The sequence below is a fragment of the Eutrigla gurnardus genome (assembly GCF_963514095.1).
Source record: "Eutrigla gurnardus genome assembly, chromosome: 2".
Classification (NCBI taxonomy): Eukaryota; Metazoa; Chordata; class Actinopteri; order Perciformes; family Triglidae; genus Eutrigla; species Eutrigla gurnardus.
This window is the reverse complement of record NC_139916.1, coordinates 21,275,857-21,291,146: the sequence shown is the minus strand read 5'-3', so window position 1 is coordinate 21,291,146 and position 15,290 is coordinate 21,275,857. Positions and strand designations below refer to the sequence as shown.

The 15,290-nt window shown below is 41.9% G+C and overlaps 2 protein-coding genes across 7 annotated transcripts in view; one reads left to right on the top strand and one right to left on the bottom strand.

Moving 5' to 3' along the window:
- The window catches only part of arl6ip5a (ADP-ribosylation factor-like 6 interacting protein 5a), a 467,731-nt gene that overhangs the window by 170,864 nt on the left and 281,577 nt on the right, over window positions 1–15,290 (bottom strand). The window lies entirely within an intron of this gene.
- The window catches only part of itpr1b (inositol 1,4,5-trisphosphate receptor, type 1b), an 83,854-nt gene that overhangs the window by 54,066 nt on the left and 14,498 nt on the right, over window positions 1–15,290 (top strand). For all 5 annotated transcript variants that reach the window (XM_084036658.1, XM_084036657.1, XM_084036656.1 and 2 more), the window contains 9 exons: window positions 233–416; window positions 757–1,019; window positions 2,067–2,267; window positions 3,860–3,970; window positions 4,131–4,226; window positions 4,298–4,435; window positions 4,899–5,006; window positions 5,591–5,822; window positions 9,360–9,482. In XM_084036658.1, coding sequence (XP_083892784.1) covers window positions 233–416; window positions 757–1,019; window positions 2,067–2,267; window positions 3,860–3,970; window positions 4,131–4,226; window positions 4,298–4,435; window positions 4,899–5,006; window positions 5,591–5,822; window positions 9,360–9,482 — 1,456 coding nt within the window. The remainder of the gene's footprint in view (window positions 1–232; window positions 417–756; window positions 1,020–2,066; window positions 2,268–3,859; window positions 3,971–4,130; window positions 4,227–4,297; window positions 4,436–4,898; window positions 5,007–5,590; window positions 5,823–9,359; window positions 9,483–15,290) is intronic.

Sequence of the window (15,290 nt, the reverse complement as noted above, 5' to 3'; positions counted from 1 at the left end):
AACTTTGTTCTCTGATCAAGGAAAAGAAACCTTGCTGGTAACATTTTGATGGTGAAAGTCAATTACCATGAATCAGCATTTTGAAGTAACATTAGGTAAAAGAAAAAAAGGAGGTGAAAGTTGTGTGTAAACTCCTCCATCTGGAGCAGCTGACCAGTAACCATCCTTTAAAGACAGAATAAGTGGTGTACAAATAACATGCATTGTCCTCTTCTTTCTTCTTTTCATCCAGCGGTCGTTCTACCAACGTTTAACGGGGGACAACAAGTCAGAGAAATTCTTCAAGGTGTTTTACGAGCGCATGAAGCTGGCCCAGCAGGAGATCAAAGCCACTGTGACGGTGAACACTAGTGACCTGGGCAGCAAGAAGAAGGATGAGGAGCCGCCTGACAAAGACACGCCAGCACGTAAGAAAGGTGACTGGTCCAGAGTTTAGAAATCTACCTCGATCATATTCTTATGCGTCGCGATCATCAAACTGGTCAAATAAACCTCTGTGTTCCTGCTATGTAGTCTGATTGAATATTCAGACTCAAAATGTCCTGTGCATTATACCAGGAACTGCACCATCATTTAGCTTTTTTTTTGTTTTCAAGTCATGAAGCCGTACTTTTCTTAAATGAAGATGTGATATAAAAACATCATAATAATCCTCTAATATATGTATCTAAGCATGTAAATGTTTATATGAATCAGTACAAGAATATGTGTCTCTATCGCCACTGGACTGTCTGTCCCTTCTGTGCCTTTGGATAGTCAAAGACATGCCGGTGGTGGCCGTGGTAACGGAGGAGGTGAAGGAGCAGCTGGTGGAGGCCTCCGCCGTCACCAGGAAGGCCTTCACCACCTACCGCCGCGAAGCCGAGGCTGAAGAGCACCAAGCGGCTGCTGATGGCGCACCTGTGCCCGCCGCCGATAAGAGCCAGGAGGAAGGCGAGATGAGCGTCATCATCACCATCATGCAGCCCATCTTGCGCCTCATGCAGCTGCTCTGTGAGAACCACAACAGAGATCTGCAGGTCAGCCATTACACCAGTTTCTTGTTGCGGTTTGTTTTGCCTAAACACCCCGTCCTCCTCCACCACCGCCGCCACTCCTGACATGCAAACATTTCCTGACCATTTCTGTCACCATACTCGGGTTATACAGAAACGAAACCAGGTAGAAAATAGGCATTGGTTGCAGAACTTCCTGATGCAGCTGTTTCCATATCGGGTATGTCTTGGTCTGGTTTCACTATGAGGAGTGTGTTGGTGTTATGTAATGCTATCTCCAGCAGCCCCAGACAGAACGCTTCCTTCTTGCACTGATTCAGTTTGCACCCCAAACAAGGGCAGGTCTTCATTAAATGCTGGCTCATTGTTGAAACGCTCCATCTTGTTCATCGCGACCCGGCGTGGGTGCAAGTTATTGATTTACTGCTAGCCAAGCAGCCCAGATGATCAATACATCGAGATGTTTTTGTTTCCTTCTGAAGACATGGAGTAATGGTCTGGCTGCTGTACATGCTTAAAAAAAAGACGACTAGAATGAGCCTTGTTATTCTTAACTGTATATATTTATTTCTGAAAATGTTGGAAAACAGTAGTTTTAGATTCCCTGAGTAGAAGCTTCAGGGAATTTAAAGTGAGACACTGTCTTTTCATGACAAAGATACAAAGATATTGCCCTAAATATAGCATCCGCTGACCCCGCTCCGTCATTTTACGTGGTTGCTGTCGTTCCCAATCGCTTCCACTTTGTTACAATCCCACTGACAGTTGACTGTGGAATATCTAGGACTTGTTGCACAGGTGACATCCTATCACAGTCCCACGCTGGAATTCACTGAGCTCCTGAGAGCGACCCAGTCTTTCACACATGTTTGTAGAAACAGTCTGCATGCCTAGGTGCTTGTTTTTATACACCTGTGGCCATGGAAGTGATTGGAACACCTGATTTCAATTATTTGGATGGGTGAGTGTTTACTTTTGGCAATATAGTGTATGTATAAAACACACTTTATCAATGGGAAAAACATGGGTCTTGAGAGAGACATGTTTAGTGTAAACCTTATCTCTTTCCAGAACTTTCTGCGCAACCAGAACAACAAGAACAACTACAATCTGGTGTGTGAGACGCTTCAGTTCCTGGACTGTATCTGTGGCAGCACCACAGGCGGACTGGGGCTGCTGGGACTCTACATCAATGAGAAGAACGTAGGACTCATCAACCAGACTGTGGAGAGCCTGACTGAGTACTGCCAAGGTCCCTGTCACGAGAACCAGGTGAAGCATGCACACACAGAACACGAGAGTGCAAGCGCACCTTTTAGTCTGCGCTTTATGTGCAACGTAGAAACTTTTTTAAATTTATTTTGATGACCAAATGTTGTTTTCTTATCAAATACCTGATCAAATAATCCTTTTTCATTCTAGTTAATATGTTCACCATGTTGGTTGCATTGTCCCGGTAGTACTGCAATTTCTCTTGTCTTGCCCAGCACTCAGCTGCCTTACTGAAGCTACACAGTCGCTTGTTTTTCTTCAACAGTGTGACAGCGACCGACTCTGGGCAGCGTGCCCATGTTTGTCCTTTGGTATGGATTAGCATTGCTCTGTTTCCTCACATGATGGTGGCATCCTCTGGTTAAGCCACCGCGGGGTCATTCCATGGCAAGTGTGAAACTGGCATGAGTAAACAAGCAGCTGGCTAAATGTAGTCGCCGCTTGAACCCGGACGTTTTCAGTTCCCTGAGAGAGTGCTGGAAGGGCGTCTGCCAGACTAAACGGAGCTCTTTGTTCTACTGAGAGGCAAAAGAGAGCAACAAGTTTAGGTGAATACTATTAGTTAGAATATTTTCACAGCTCTATCTTGCCATCAGACAGCCGTTTCAGAGAGGGAACTTAGGACGTTATTTCCATCTGTGCTCAGTTCAAAGCCACCAGACCACATTGAAAACGGTAACTTTACCCTGCAGAACACAGATGTTGAACTTAAAAGGGTTGAAGGGAATCACCAAATAATAACGATAACACAAACAAACTAACCGAACAAGGCAGTCATGGACTAGCAAGGTGAAAATGACAGTTTTTTTTTGTCAAAGGAGCATGTTGGCTTTGAAGAGAGTCAAAGCTGTCAGAAAGCAGTGAAAATATTCCAAATATAGCTAAGATACACTTAAACTGATATTGATTTAAGCCTTTCTTCCAGGTGGCTAAAGTATGTTATGTTTTGCTGCTGCCCCGTCCACATTCGTACACTGCTCTCCTCCTGTGCCGGTAGACCTACTCCTGTCTGTCTGAACATGTATGTTGATACCATTTAACAAATATAGACAAACCATTTGGTGCCACAAGCCAAATAAACTAACTTTACAACACCAATACTCATGAAACGTGCCTTAATAGTTGACATGACATGACCGAACATGTGACCGATCATCAAGAACAACTTACTCCAGAACTGGATAAACTAATGATCTGACAGATAACACTGGAGACAAAAAACAGAAACAAAATGAGGAAAAGAGTGCGGCGTTGTTTTGGCACATGACTGTGCCAGAGACGGTAAGTCTGAGGGAACTGCAGAAAAAGTGTTCGGGGGGAAAATAAATGATTGAAAAGCTCTAGATTACAGTTTGTCTGCTATCTGATCATAACTGAAAAGGCTGGCCTGCTGTGTTTACCGAGGATATCAACAACAATCCAGCAGCATCATGAAACAGTATTATATTTAATTGTTGTTAATGTTGGCCTGTTTACATAAAGGTCCTGTCAATCAGAATTCCACCTTTTTTAATGCTAATATTCTAGCTGCTTTATACTGGTAGCTCTCCTGTTGCGGTCCTTTCATCTTTGTTAATTTATTTTTTTCTAAGAACTGCATTGCCACTCATGAATGCAATGGTATCGACATCATCATCGCTCTCATCCTCAATGACATCAACCCTCTTGGCAAGAAGAGGATGGATTTGGTCCTGGAGCTCAAAGTGAGTGATTATTGATGAGAAGTAGGAAAAACACTTTAATGTTGCACAACAGAATAAAATCCTGAAACGGTGTTGATTTAAATAAGTGCCGAAATATGTTCCATCTTGCGTTACATAACAAGGACACATGACAAAGTTGGATTTCTTCATCTTTCCCCAGAACAATGCCTCCAAGCTCCTTCTCGCAATTATGGAGAGTCGCCATGACAGCGAGAACGCTGAGAGGATACTCTACAACATGAGGCCGAAAGAGCTGGTGCGTGTGACATCATGCAAATCACCTAACAGTATTGAATGGATGTCATGTGACGGTGTATATTCTCGCAGGTGGAAGTCATCAAAAAGGCCTACATGCAGGGTGAGATAGAGGTGGAGGAGCCGCAGGAGGGGGAAGGCGGAGAGGAGGAGGAGCACTCTGCTTCTCCACGCAACGTCGGCCACAATATCTACATCTTGGCACATCAAGTAAGCCACCAACCGGCCGTAAAATCAGGGTGGAGAATTCTGTAGCTCATGCACGGGCGCATCCAGTAATACGTAGCCAATGGATTCGCAGCAGCCTCACTGTTACTGTATGGTGTGTCATTTCCTGTGGCTGCTAAAGACATGTGATACCTGTCACTCCACACATCCTCTTTTTCAGCCCTCGGGCTCCGCACTGCTCAATAGCGGAGCGTCTGTTCAAAGCACGAGCTTGTAACGACTGCAATTATAGTTGTGCAACACCCAGTGTCAATCCACGCCCAGCAGCCTCCTTGTGGTTGAATGTACGGAACATTGTGCGTTCAAAGGGAAAATAAATAGCATGTGCTGTACTGTTGGCTCAGGAATGCAGCACATGCCAAGTAAAAACGTGTACACAATGAAGACAAACATTTCTCTGTGTGTTCATGAGTCATTGAATCGTTGTTGTTTGATGTAATTTCAGTTAGCCCGCCACAACAAGGAGCTGCAGGCTATGCTGAAGCCAGGGGGGACGTATGGAGAGGGCGATGAGGCCCTGGAGTTCTATGCCAAACACACTGCTCAGATTGAGGTCCGTGTTTGAGTCCGGACGACGCGCTGGCCTTTTGGACCTTTTTATATTTACATTTAGGGCGTTTAGCAGACACTTTTATCCAAAGCGTCTTTGTAGGAAGAAAATGCAACAGTATATCGCTCTCAATTTTACATTTCACTGATAAATAATCCCAAACTATCCCTTTTGTCGGCCCACAATCATCTTTTCTAATTCCTCCGCGTGACCTGCAGACGATAGTTACATTTTGGCAACGCAATTGCCCCGAGGCATGTGATGATGTTTTTCTTGGCCTGCATTTGAGTCACATTGTGTTCCTTAACAGAATAGCAAACACCTGTGGCATGTTAGCATGTTTTCCTGAGACGAAGGAATGCTGATTGTTGACGGTGTTCTGAACATAAGTCGTTGGTTCAGTATATCATCCACTTTCTAAAGACAACAACCCTTTTATTTGTGTCGCAAAGTACACGATGTGACAATAACCAGTCATAAAATTGAAATGACTGCATCACGGAATGATCTAGAAAACCCTTGACTTTAAAGCAGATAGTTTGGGGGTCATGTGAGTTTGTGTGATCGGCGTCTTCTTTTGTGTTCAGATTGTACGACTGGATCGCACCATGGAGCAGATTGTCTTTCCTGTACCCAACATCTGTGAGTTCCTCACCCAAGAGTCCAAGCTGCGTGTCTATTACACCACGGAGCGGGATGAGCAAGGCAGTAAGATCAATGACTTCTTCCTGCGCTCTGAGGACCTCTTCAATGAGATGAATTGGCAGAAGAAGCTGCGAGGTACTCAAGAAGCTGCTGGTGACACGAACGCGGTTCCCTGTGCGTATTCTTCCTCAACTCCTTATCTCCTAGTTCCTGGTTTACACGCTGTCCTTCTGCATCCCTCCAGGGCCCCGAGGAATCCCCCACCCCAAATAAGATGCAGCCTCTTTCACATATACACTCACACATGTATATACACACATACAACTTATGATCAAAAGTCTCAAAGAGAGGTCATTACTAAATTAAGAATTCCAGTGTGTCATTTCCATGGCCTCGGAAAGTTCAATCAATATTTGTGACAAATCTCTCAAATTTAAGAAGTAAGTATACAGTCTGGAGCTGCTCCATAGATGTTCAATGGGAGACTAATATTGTTTTTATACCCAAATGAACTTTGTTCTACTGTAGTATTCTCAGCTCTCAAACAAAAATGTATACATGTTAAAGTGCCCTGTATAACATCTTTACCAATTCATTGTCTTTGGAGCAATTCCAACCTTTATACTGGCGTGATGATGATATCACACATTTTAGTTTTAGCACTCTAGTTTTTGGATTAGACAGAGAGTTGTTCATGCTTTCTAATACATTTGGACACTTAGAGCTAAAGGAAATATACATGAAGTGTGATATAATTACTTCAGTCCATAACACTACCACTGTGGGTGATATTTGTATGATTGGTCCAGGATTCTGTTTTACACTGCCGATATTGCAGCTAATAGAACACCAACTAAAAATTGTATTAGTCTATTGGTATTCATCACAGCCTAGAATAAAAAAGCAATAAAAATGATTTCACTTTGATTTGGCCTAAAATGGTCCACCCATCTGGTGCCCTAATATGACAAACAAAACAACATAATACGGACAGATGTTGGAACCTCAGGTCTAACCAGTAGTTTTAAGTTTCAGTTGTAATAACCACAAAACACAGCGGGTAAACAGAGCAGAAATAGAGGGCCAAAAGTTTAATTTGATATCTTATTCTTGATTAAACAGTAAACTGTTTGGGCATCATCACGCAGTAAAACAGGCTTAAATCTCAATCTATCAAGGAGCAAGCCTTTGTATTTGCATTGCTGCCTTCCTTGGCAAGAAGAACAATGCTTAATCCATTTGTAATGGTCATGCATGTCGGCAAACACGTGTTCTTTTTCTATACCACAATAACAAAGACCACAATCTGACTCTGATAATTGACCCCAGCAGAGTTGCGGGCTCCATGTGTGGGTGGGGCTGCACTCTGAACCCTGGAGGGACGGAAGTGCATAGAGCATGTAAACCTTGATAAGCAACTTGTTTAAATTGCAAGTACAATGTAAGTTAATTAATGTAAGGCTGAGTTAAGGTAGCGCAATATGTTCTGTACAGATGTAAATGGTTTTGTTTCCAGTCAGAAGAAAGTGATGATGTGAAATGAACATGACATTTGTTGCACATTGCAAGCCCATTCACAGAATCTTTAACTTTAGAAATGTACACATGGTTCCTGTGTTTATCTATGTGGTATCTATTACAGTGTCAGCTTCCTATATTTAGTCTTCTTGCTGGAAAAAGGAAATGGAGAGGGGAAGGCAAAATAAAAATGTTCTGGCAGGATTTAGTAGAACTATTAACCTTTCCACCAGTCCTCCTTGTTGGTCTTGTGCCACGGTGAGTAGTGAATTTAGAGCTGAAACTGCAAACAATGGATCAACTGGTGTTTAAGAGGTCACACGAGAGCAGAGTGTTCTTTTCTCTGAGCGTGAAGCCAGTCCCCAGTCTTTTATTTAACATGTTATTTATTTATTTATTTTTTTTGCTATTCCTGCTTCTTAAGGAGCAACAATTAGGACAGGAAAGATGGCAGTGGAACGGTTATGACGTGATAAAGATCCTAAACCGGATTTACACTCAGTTGGCTGAAAGGCAACATTTAAGCACAAGATCCTGAGTTATGCCCAAAGCCTGTCCCATGTTAATGAGATTAATGGCTCATCTGGTTTCATCTACCTGCCAGTTTGAGGTCATGCTCAGTCACACATTCTTATCCTCTGACGCAGCACAAACTCAAACTGAGAAAAATCAAGGAACAGTAGTGAATCAGCAGGATAGCTCCCACATTCAGCAGGCGGGAGATCAGAAACAAGCATGCCGGGACAGGGGAAGCTGTTCACGGGCGATCCAGAACATGTGAAACGTTCACAAGGAACCTCGTTTGTTTATCACCAACCTTTAATAACATAGTCCTGCAGACCTGAATGTCATTCAGAGGTTCCCTTTCAGCGGGGCAGGTCCCTGTTTACCTCTTCAGGGTGATTCAGTCAGCTATGTTGTGGCGTGTCCTATAGTCAGGCCTGAGGGAGGATGGTTTGTCTATAATGTGATCAGTCATTACAACCTCCTCCTTGCCGCTATCTGTATGAATCAGCGCAGTCGGACACCATATTGTTCCGCTGATGCAAACCACTTGTCATGAATAGAGTGACTTCTGCTGCTAAAAGTCCCCACCCGCGGTTCTTCTTTCTGATGCACAGTCGGGCTCAAAATAGCGTTGGCACGACACTGATCTCCTGACCGAGGTGTGTGTGTGTGTGTGTGTGTGTGTGTGTGTGTGTGTGTGTGTGTGTGTGTGTGTGTGTGTGTGTGTGTGTGTGTGTGTGTGTGTGTGTGTGTGTGTGTGTGTGTGTGTGTGTGTGTGTGTGTGTGTGTTTAGGCAAGTTCATGTGAGAATTGTCAAGTGTATGTGAAATGCTCATGACAATCGCTTTTGTGTACAGATTGTACTTTTTGCCAGATTTTCCCCTTCAAAGTTGATCCTTTGTTTACAGAGTTGGTGTTATAACGGCACATCCTCTGATAAGGTTCGATCAATGAGTTCCAGTAGGACGCAAAACTGTTGTGTTGCTCTGGAGAAACATGACAGACATTTGCCACTGAGATGGCTAGAAAATAGAGAAGATTCATCATAAAATAAGAAATCATATTTTCAATTCATCAGAAATAATCTAATAGCCCAAATTCGACATGTTGTGCTCCTTGTTGGTGTGAAAACACCGTGTTCCTCCTGTAACTTAAGCAGGGTTCCACAGGTCAGGGAATTTCTGGAATATCGAGGAATTTTAAAAAGTATTTTGCAGTCAGGGGAAGTCGGGGGATTTTATATTTTGTTCTTGTAGTTAACATTTATCAAAATGTAATATTTCTCATACTGTGTTTGTCTTTACCAGGTTATTTCACACGTTTCCCCTATTTCGTGAGGGGTTGTTATGGTTACTTGTTTTTTTAAGTGCCAATTTACCAAACAAACTTAACATTTTGTGCGTACAGCACACAAATGAATGGGTCTAAAATGCTGCGGCTGTTTTTTGTCTGCTCAACACAAATTTGGCCTGTTTTTACCGTACATTATAGGTCATGGAAATTCAGCTTTTTAGTCAGTGAGTGTTAGGAAAAAGTCATGGAATTTGACATTTGACTTATGAGTGGACACCCTACTTGAGTGTTCTGTGTGAAATGATTAGATCTATTGTGGTTGGTGATTTAAAATAGAGAAGTCTGCATGATCTCGCTGCCTGTCCTGACCTGTTTGAATATCCTGTCCTCCAGCTCAGCCCATACTGTACTGGTGCTCCAGGAACATGTCGTTCTGGAGCAGCATCTCCTTCAACCTGGCTGTGCTCATGAACCTGCTCGTGGCCTTCTTCTACCCTCTGGAGGGTGTCCGTGGAGGTCAGTCTGCTCGTCTTCACCTTTTCTTTCTCTTTCAATTTTAGCCCTTTAATGATCGAAGGACAACAGGTTGTCATGATCTTTTGTTCGTGCACTGTGGTTAAGTGAGAGTGACTGTTACAATCCGGGAAATGGGAGTGAGTGGCACAAACATTAACCGGCACAGGACAGAGGTGTGGCAGGAGGCATATAGTACATATTGTGCTTCATCAGAAACCTGAATGGCAAAGACCGGTGAAGTGGAACGTCTTTCTTTTAGGGACTGGAGAGGAAGTTTAACACCCTTCCACTTCACGCCCTCTAGGTGCAGCTGTTTGCTGCCAGGTAAAGGACATCTGGTTAAGTGTGGGCCAACGTGAACTCTGTCTGAAAGCTACTTTCTGATATTTGAAGAAGAAGAGGTATTATGTGAGAAAATGTTTTGCATGTTTCCGAAACCAATACATTCACAGCCAGTTTCAACAGTAGTTGCCAGCTGTTAAATGCTCAAAGTTCAATGCTCAAAGAAAATGGGCAGAGCTTTGCAACAGTCACTAACAGAGACTCACACTTTTTCAGATTTGAGCTGAAAGGGGAACTCCACCTATTTTCAAATCTATCTGTTAGGAGGTGTTTTGTAGGTGGAAAATGTGACTCGCTACCTTTTCCTTGCCCGACCATGCTTGTTTATTGTTACTCAGTAACACTAGCTTGCTTGTAAACCTGCTACCTAACAGGTAATGGTGCAGTTTTAGAAGCTCACCTGAAATCTGGAGTATCGCCCCAATTTGCCTCTTTGCTGTTTTCTGATAAGATTGTGATAACTATGGTTAATAATGTCATACGGCTCCAGGGGTCCAGCAAATGTCACCACAATGAGAAAAAAACACGAATTACGTTGGCGTTTTTCCACTCAGAGTTGACTTTCTTCTCACAAGTCAAGGCCTTTATGGTACTCCTGCTAAAACGCACAGCGGTGCATAGCGGAAACAAACAGGAGACATTCTGCAACACAAAATCAGCGTGCAAAATGCATCACTCATTGAAAAGAATTACAAAAAGGCCACCACAGGCTGCTTAAAACGTGCTCCATCTGATCGGGGCCTGAAACCGTCTGTGGCTTCAGAGGAAGCTGCATGAAATCTGATGAATGTCCTCAAGTGATACAAATCTGGGGATGAGGCGTGAGAATGAAGTGAGCTTACCCGACAGACCTCATTGCCCACTCCCGTCTCTGCTTGAGGCCAGTGGCTAAGGCAACATTAGCTGCTACAAGTATAACACACTCAAATGACAGTCCCAACGGCGGCCGAGTTAAATTTCCGGTAATGTGGATGGCAGGTCATGACGATAAAGAATAATGCTCATGTAACGACATCTTTACTCTGACAACCGAACTGCTTTAGGCCGGCGTCAAAGAGCTGAGGATCCAACATAATCATGAACAACGTTTACAATCTGAGTGTACACCCCCAGAAACATGGATGCTGGAATTCCTCCTGATGTGCAATTGTACAGTAATAGCAGTTGGCATGTCACATATGTAAGATGTGTTATTAGTGTTCAGTGTACACAAGACTTTACAGAACACTCTGTGCTCTCGTGCCTGTGGTTTGGGTGTAGCCTCACACCTCCCAAAGTGAGTTTCACCACAAGTGGAGGTGTGATGACAATGTAAGCCCAGCACAAGTTCTGGATCTTGAACTCTCACAAAAGACCAAGATGGATTTGTTTCCTAATTAGGTCCTGACCTGTTTGGTATTGGTAATGTGTCTTTTCTGGGCTTGAGACTAACACATGACTTAACACACTTTCAGATTTCTACTCTCATTCTCACACGCTACTCTGGGGTCACGTAGTCTTTTTCTCCGTATGTGTCACTTCTGGTTATTAGGCGTCTGCTCGTGTTTGTGTGTAGAGACTTACGTAAATAGTGTGGTCTCTCAATGAGGCCAGAAACTCTAGCAAGAAACAGAATACTATGCTCCTGACTGTGGAGTAGACCACTGAAAGTGACACCTACCTGGTAGGAGTTAGATACACAAACAGCAAAAAATCAGGTCAAGACCTCTTCCTTTACTCTTATTGATCTAAGTTTGGTGTTATGTATCGTAATACAAGCATTTAAAGGGAGACAACACAAGACTTTTATTAGATACATATCTTATATCTTCTAAGTTTGATAAGTCTCTGAGAAAACCATACAGAACACAACAAACATTTCATTTCCCTAATAAATGTCTAAAAAGAAAATGGAGCTAAACGACCCCCCTCTTCTGAGTGTGGACGGTAACTGAATTCTTTGTTTAACATAAGCTATTTGACCAGGAATTCGAAAAACAAAAAAAGAGGTAACTCAGTTCCTTTGTGGGATCTACATATTTGACCTGTCGCCCGCACACTATTAACCCCTACTCAGACTGACTCTGTCATGTGGCCTACATGTCCAGATTTAGGTTGGGAAAGTCTGGTCTGGTGTTGGGTCACAAGGTGTGACAGATTACTTGAGAGATAAAACATTCATTCAAAGTACTACATCTAAGTGTTCCCAATTCCTGTGTGACAGGAGGTTTTTCACAAGCCAAAGGGATGAGTGACAGACCTGAGCATGTTTTGACGTGCAGTTTCAGTTTTTCTGTTTGTTTTGTCTCTTATTCCTTTGCTTTATTTCCCAGTTCTCCTCGAGGGCAGTATTTGTGGGGATGTGAAAAGCCGCAGCCGTTAAGGCGTCCATTGTTCCAGTGCAGAGTAGCATAGTGAAGACTCACATTGTGATTCACATAAACTTTCAATTGTTCTGTCTGGGGTCAAACGGCGAGGTCCCTTTTGTCTGAACTTCCTCACAGTGGTATGGAAGAGACAAAAAAAGACGTTGTTAGCTCGGCTCTAGAAACTCCATGGGGTTTTTCAGTGTCAAAGGTCTTCTGGGAGCTTAACAGTTCATTCCAGGACACGTCGGCGTCGGCTACAACCTGAAGCCAGCTATCAGGTGAAAAGAAGAAAATCCAACCCACTGTTTAGTTGCTCAGTGGTGAATATCTAATGTCTACACACACACAAACACACATCACTGTGTCTAGAATTTAATGAGCTCAGATGGTCTCCTGTTAATATTCAAGCCAACTGCTTATAAACCTTGAATAAACCAAACTACTCCAGTGAACTGCACATGGGCAAGTCTGAACCTGAGACACTTTTATAGCTTTACAGGTATGCTTCATTTGTAGATTGTATATAGATCATAACCACAAATATGCATCAGGTGCACATGTGTGGATGTTTCCTCTAGGTGGTTAGTGTGAAGGGAAACTGTGGTTGGGAGCTTTTTCCAGTAGTGGCCAGATGTGCTGTAGTCCTAGAAAAAAAAGCAGCTTGATAATACGCCTCTCCTGTGTTAACGATGTGGTTCAAGTCAGGTGGGTTGTATGGATTCGGGTGACCTTTAACCAGTATTAGTGCCAACAACAATAGGGGATGTGAATGGAATCGCATCCAAATTGTTTATGCTCAATTTACAGCACCACACAGATGTGGCGATCACTGGGACGAGGTAAAAACAAACCTCTGATCTCCGCTGCTTTCAAGTACACAAAAGTAAAACAGAAATATTTGGCGCTTACATTGGCCTAGAACCAACGCTGGAACTAATAGAAACACTCCTCCTAGTGCACCAGTTTTATTTCTTTATTATTCTATTTATTTAGTATTTTTACTTTCATAGCATAATCCATGTTTTTCAGTTTTATTGTTGTGGCCTTTTGTGAAACTGAAGTGTTTGGAATGAATCCTTACTTTTCTAATGAAGATAATTAAGTAGAACTACCAGTAGGCAAAATGCTCGGACCCCAGCAGGAGTTTAGTTTCTGGGTAATTCCGTGTCATTTCATCAAATTTCTGAAAATCTTCCCACCTGACCATCTCAGAATGTCCTGAAAAAATTCAAGTACAAAGACACACTTGTTTATAGGACAAATCCAAAATATGAGGTCTCTACTTTCAATAGTTTTCTCATGAAACATCATTGAATGAAGGGTAGTTTAGACAGTTTTTGGCATCATGCTCTGAAAAGCCATTTTTAAACAGCAATATCTGGAAAACTATCTCACCTGTGGCCTTCAAAATTTCTACACTGTATATCTGTTACTAATAGCCTCCAGACATGAAATATCAGGGGTGTAGCTCAATGATAACCTAGTATGATAGATACTTAAAATGTGGCTTGTTGAAATAAAGTAGTACATTTGAAGAGTGGCTGAGCTCCCATTTTTGCAGATAAAAGACTTCTATCACTTCTGCCTCTATCTCTGGTGTTAGCTTAAACATTCTACAAAATATGGTTTCTCTTAGATTATTAGTTTCACAGATATTAAGGCTCAAAAATGGAAGTAAACACATCTTTGCCCAACTTCAGTCATATTCCAAAAAACTGACAACATGTATCAGGTCCAAACTTACTTTTTTTGAAAGATCATATTCTTGTTAAAATCATATTAAAAAATCAGGAGGGTGTTTTGCCTCATTTTGTCGCAGTGATTTTTTAAAATCCTGATATTGGTGTGGTTTTTGTGGCCGGTTTTGGTACTGCATGTCCTAACAGCCTACTTGTAAACATCACAGCAGGGCAATTCAATTGTGTTTTTTACCATTTACCAAAGACTTACATGTGACTAAATGCTACTGATAAATTTAGCCTTACGAAAACATTAAAATGTAGCACAGTTGTAGTTACAGAGGCAATAAGTCATTGAATGTGAGTTAAACATGCTGAAAGCAGCTTTTAATGTCTTGAACCATGAACAAACATAGCATAATATTGAAGACTGTACATTTTGTCATACTTTAAGTACATACATTACACAACCAAATCAAATAATCTTAATTTGAGCATAAAGATTTTACATTACAGTAGAAAAGTCTCCAAAGTTTGATATTGAATAACGGTTTGTCTCTATGCTCACTATGAGACAATATGTGAGTTGTGTGTATGATCAGAAATGGTGGATAGGAAGTATCAGAGATGTTTCAGATGAAGATGTACTGGTTCAGTTCATGCACCCACATGGCCCTGCCAAGAGTTTCTACTGGCCAAGAAGAGAAGACATGTGCAATGTCCCACTGCAGCATAGAATTGCAAGATTTGACGTTCCCTCTACAGAAACTGGGTGCATGTATGCCATCAAAAAAGATGAGCACAATAGAGCAGAGATGTACATTAGACTATTTGTAAAGTCACTGCCAAATTAATGAATGTGACGAAGGAATTGGATCTAAAAGATGAAAAATGTGTGATCCCTCATAGTGAGCATAGAGACAAACTGTTATTCAATATCAAACTTTGGAGACTTTTCTATTGTAATGTAAAATCTTTATGCTCAAATTAAGATTATTTGATTTGGTTGTGTAATGTATGTACTTAAAGTATGACAAAATGTACAGTCTTCAATATTATGCTATGTTTGTTCATGGTTCAAGACATTAAAAGCTGCTTTCACCATGTTTAACTCACATTCAAGGACGTATTGCCTCTGTAACTACAACTGTGCTACATTTGAATGTTTTCGTAAGGCATAATTTATCAGTAGCATTTAGTCACATGTAAGTCTTTGGTAAATGGTAAAAAACACAATTGAATTGCCCTGCTGTGATGTTTACAAGTAGGCTGTTAGGACATGCAGTACCAAAACCGGCCACAAAACCCCCACCAATATCAGGATTTTAAAAAATCACTGCGACAAAATGAGGCAAAACACCCTCCTGATTTTTTAATATGATTTTAACAAGAATATGATCTTTCAAAAAAAGTAAGTTTGGACCTGATACGTGTTGTCA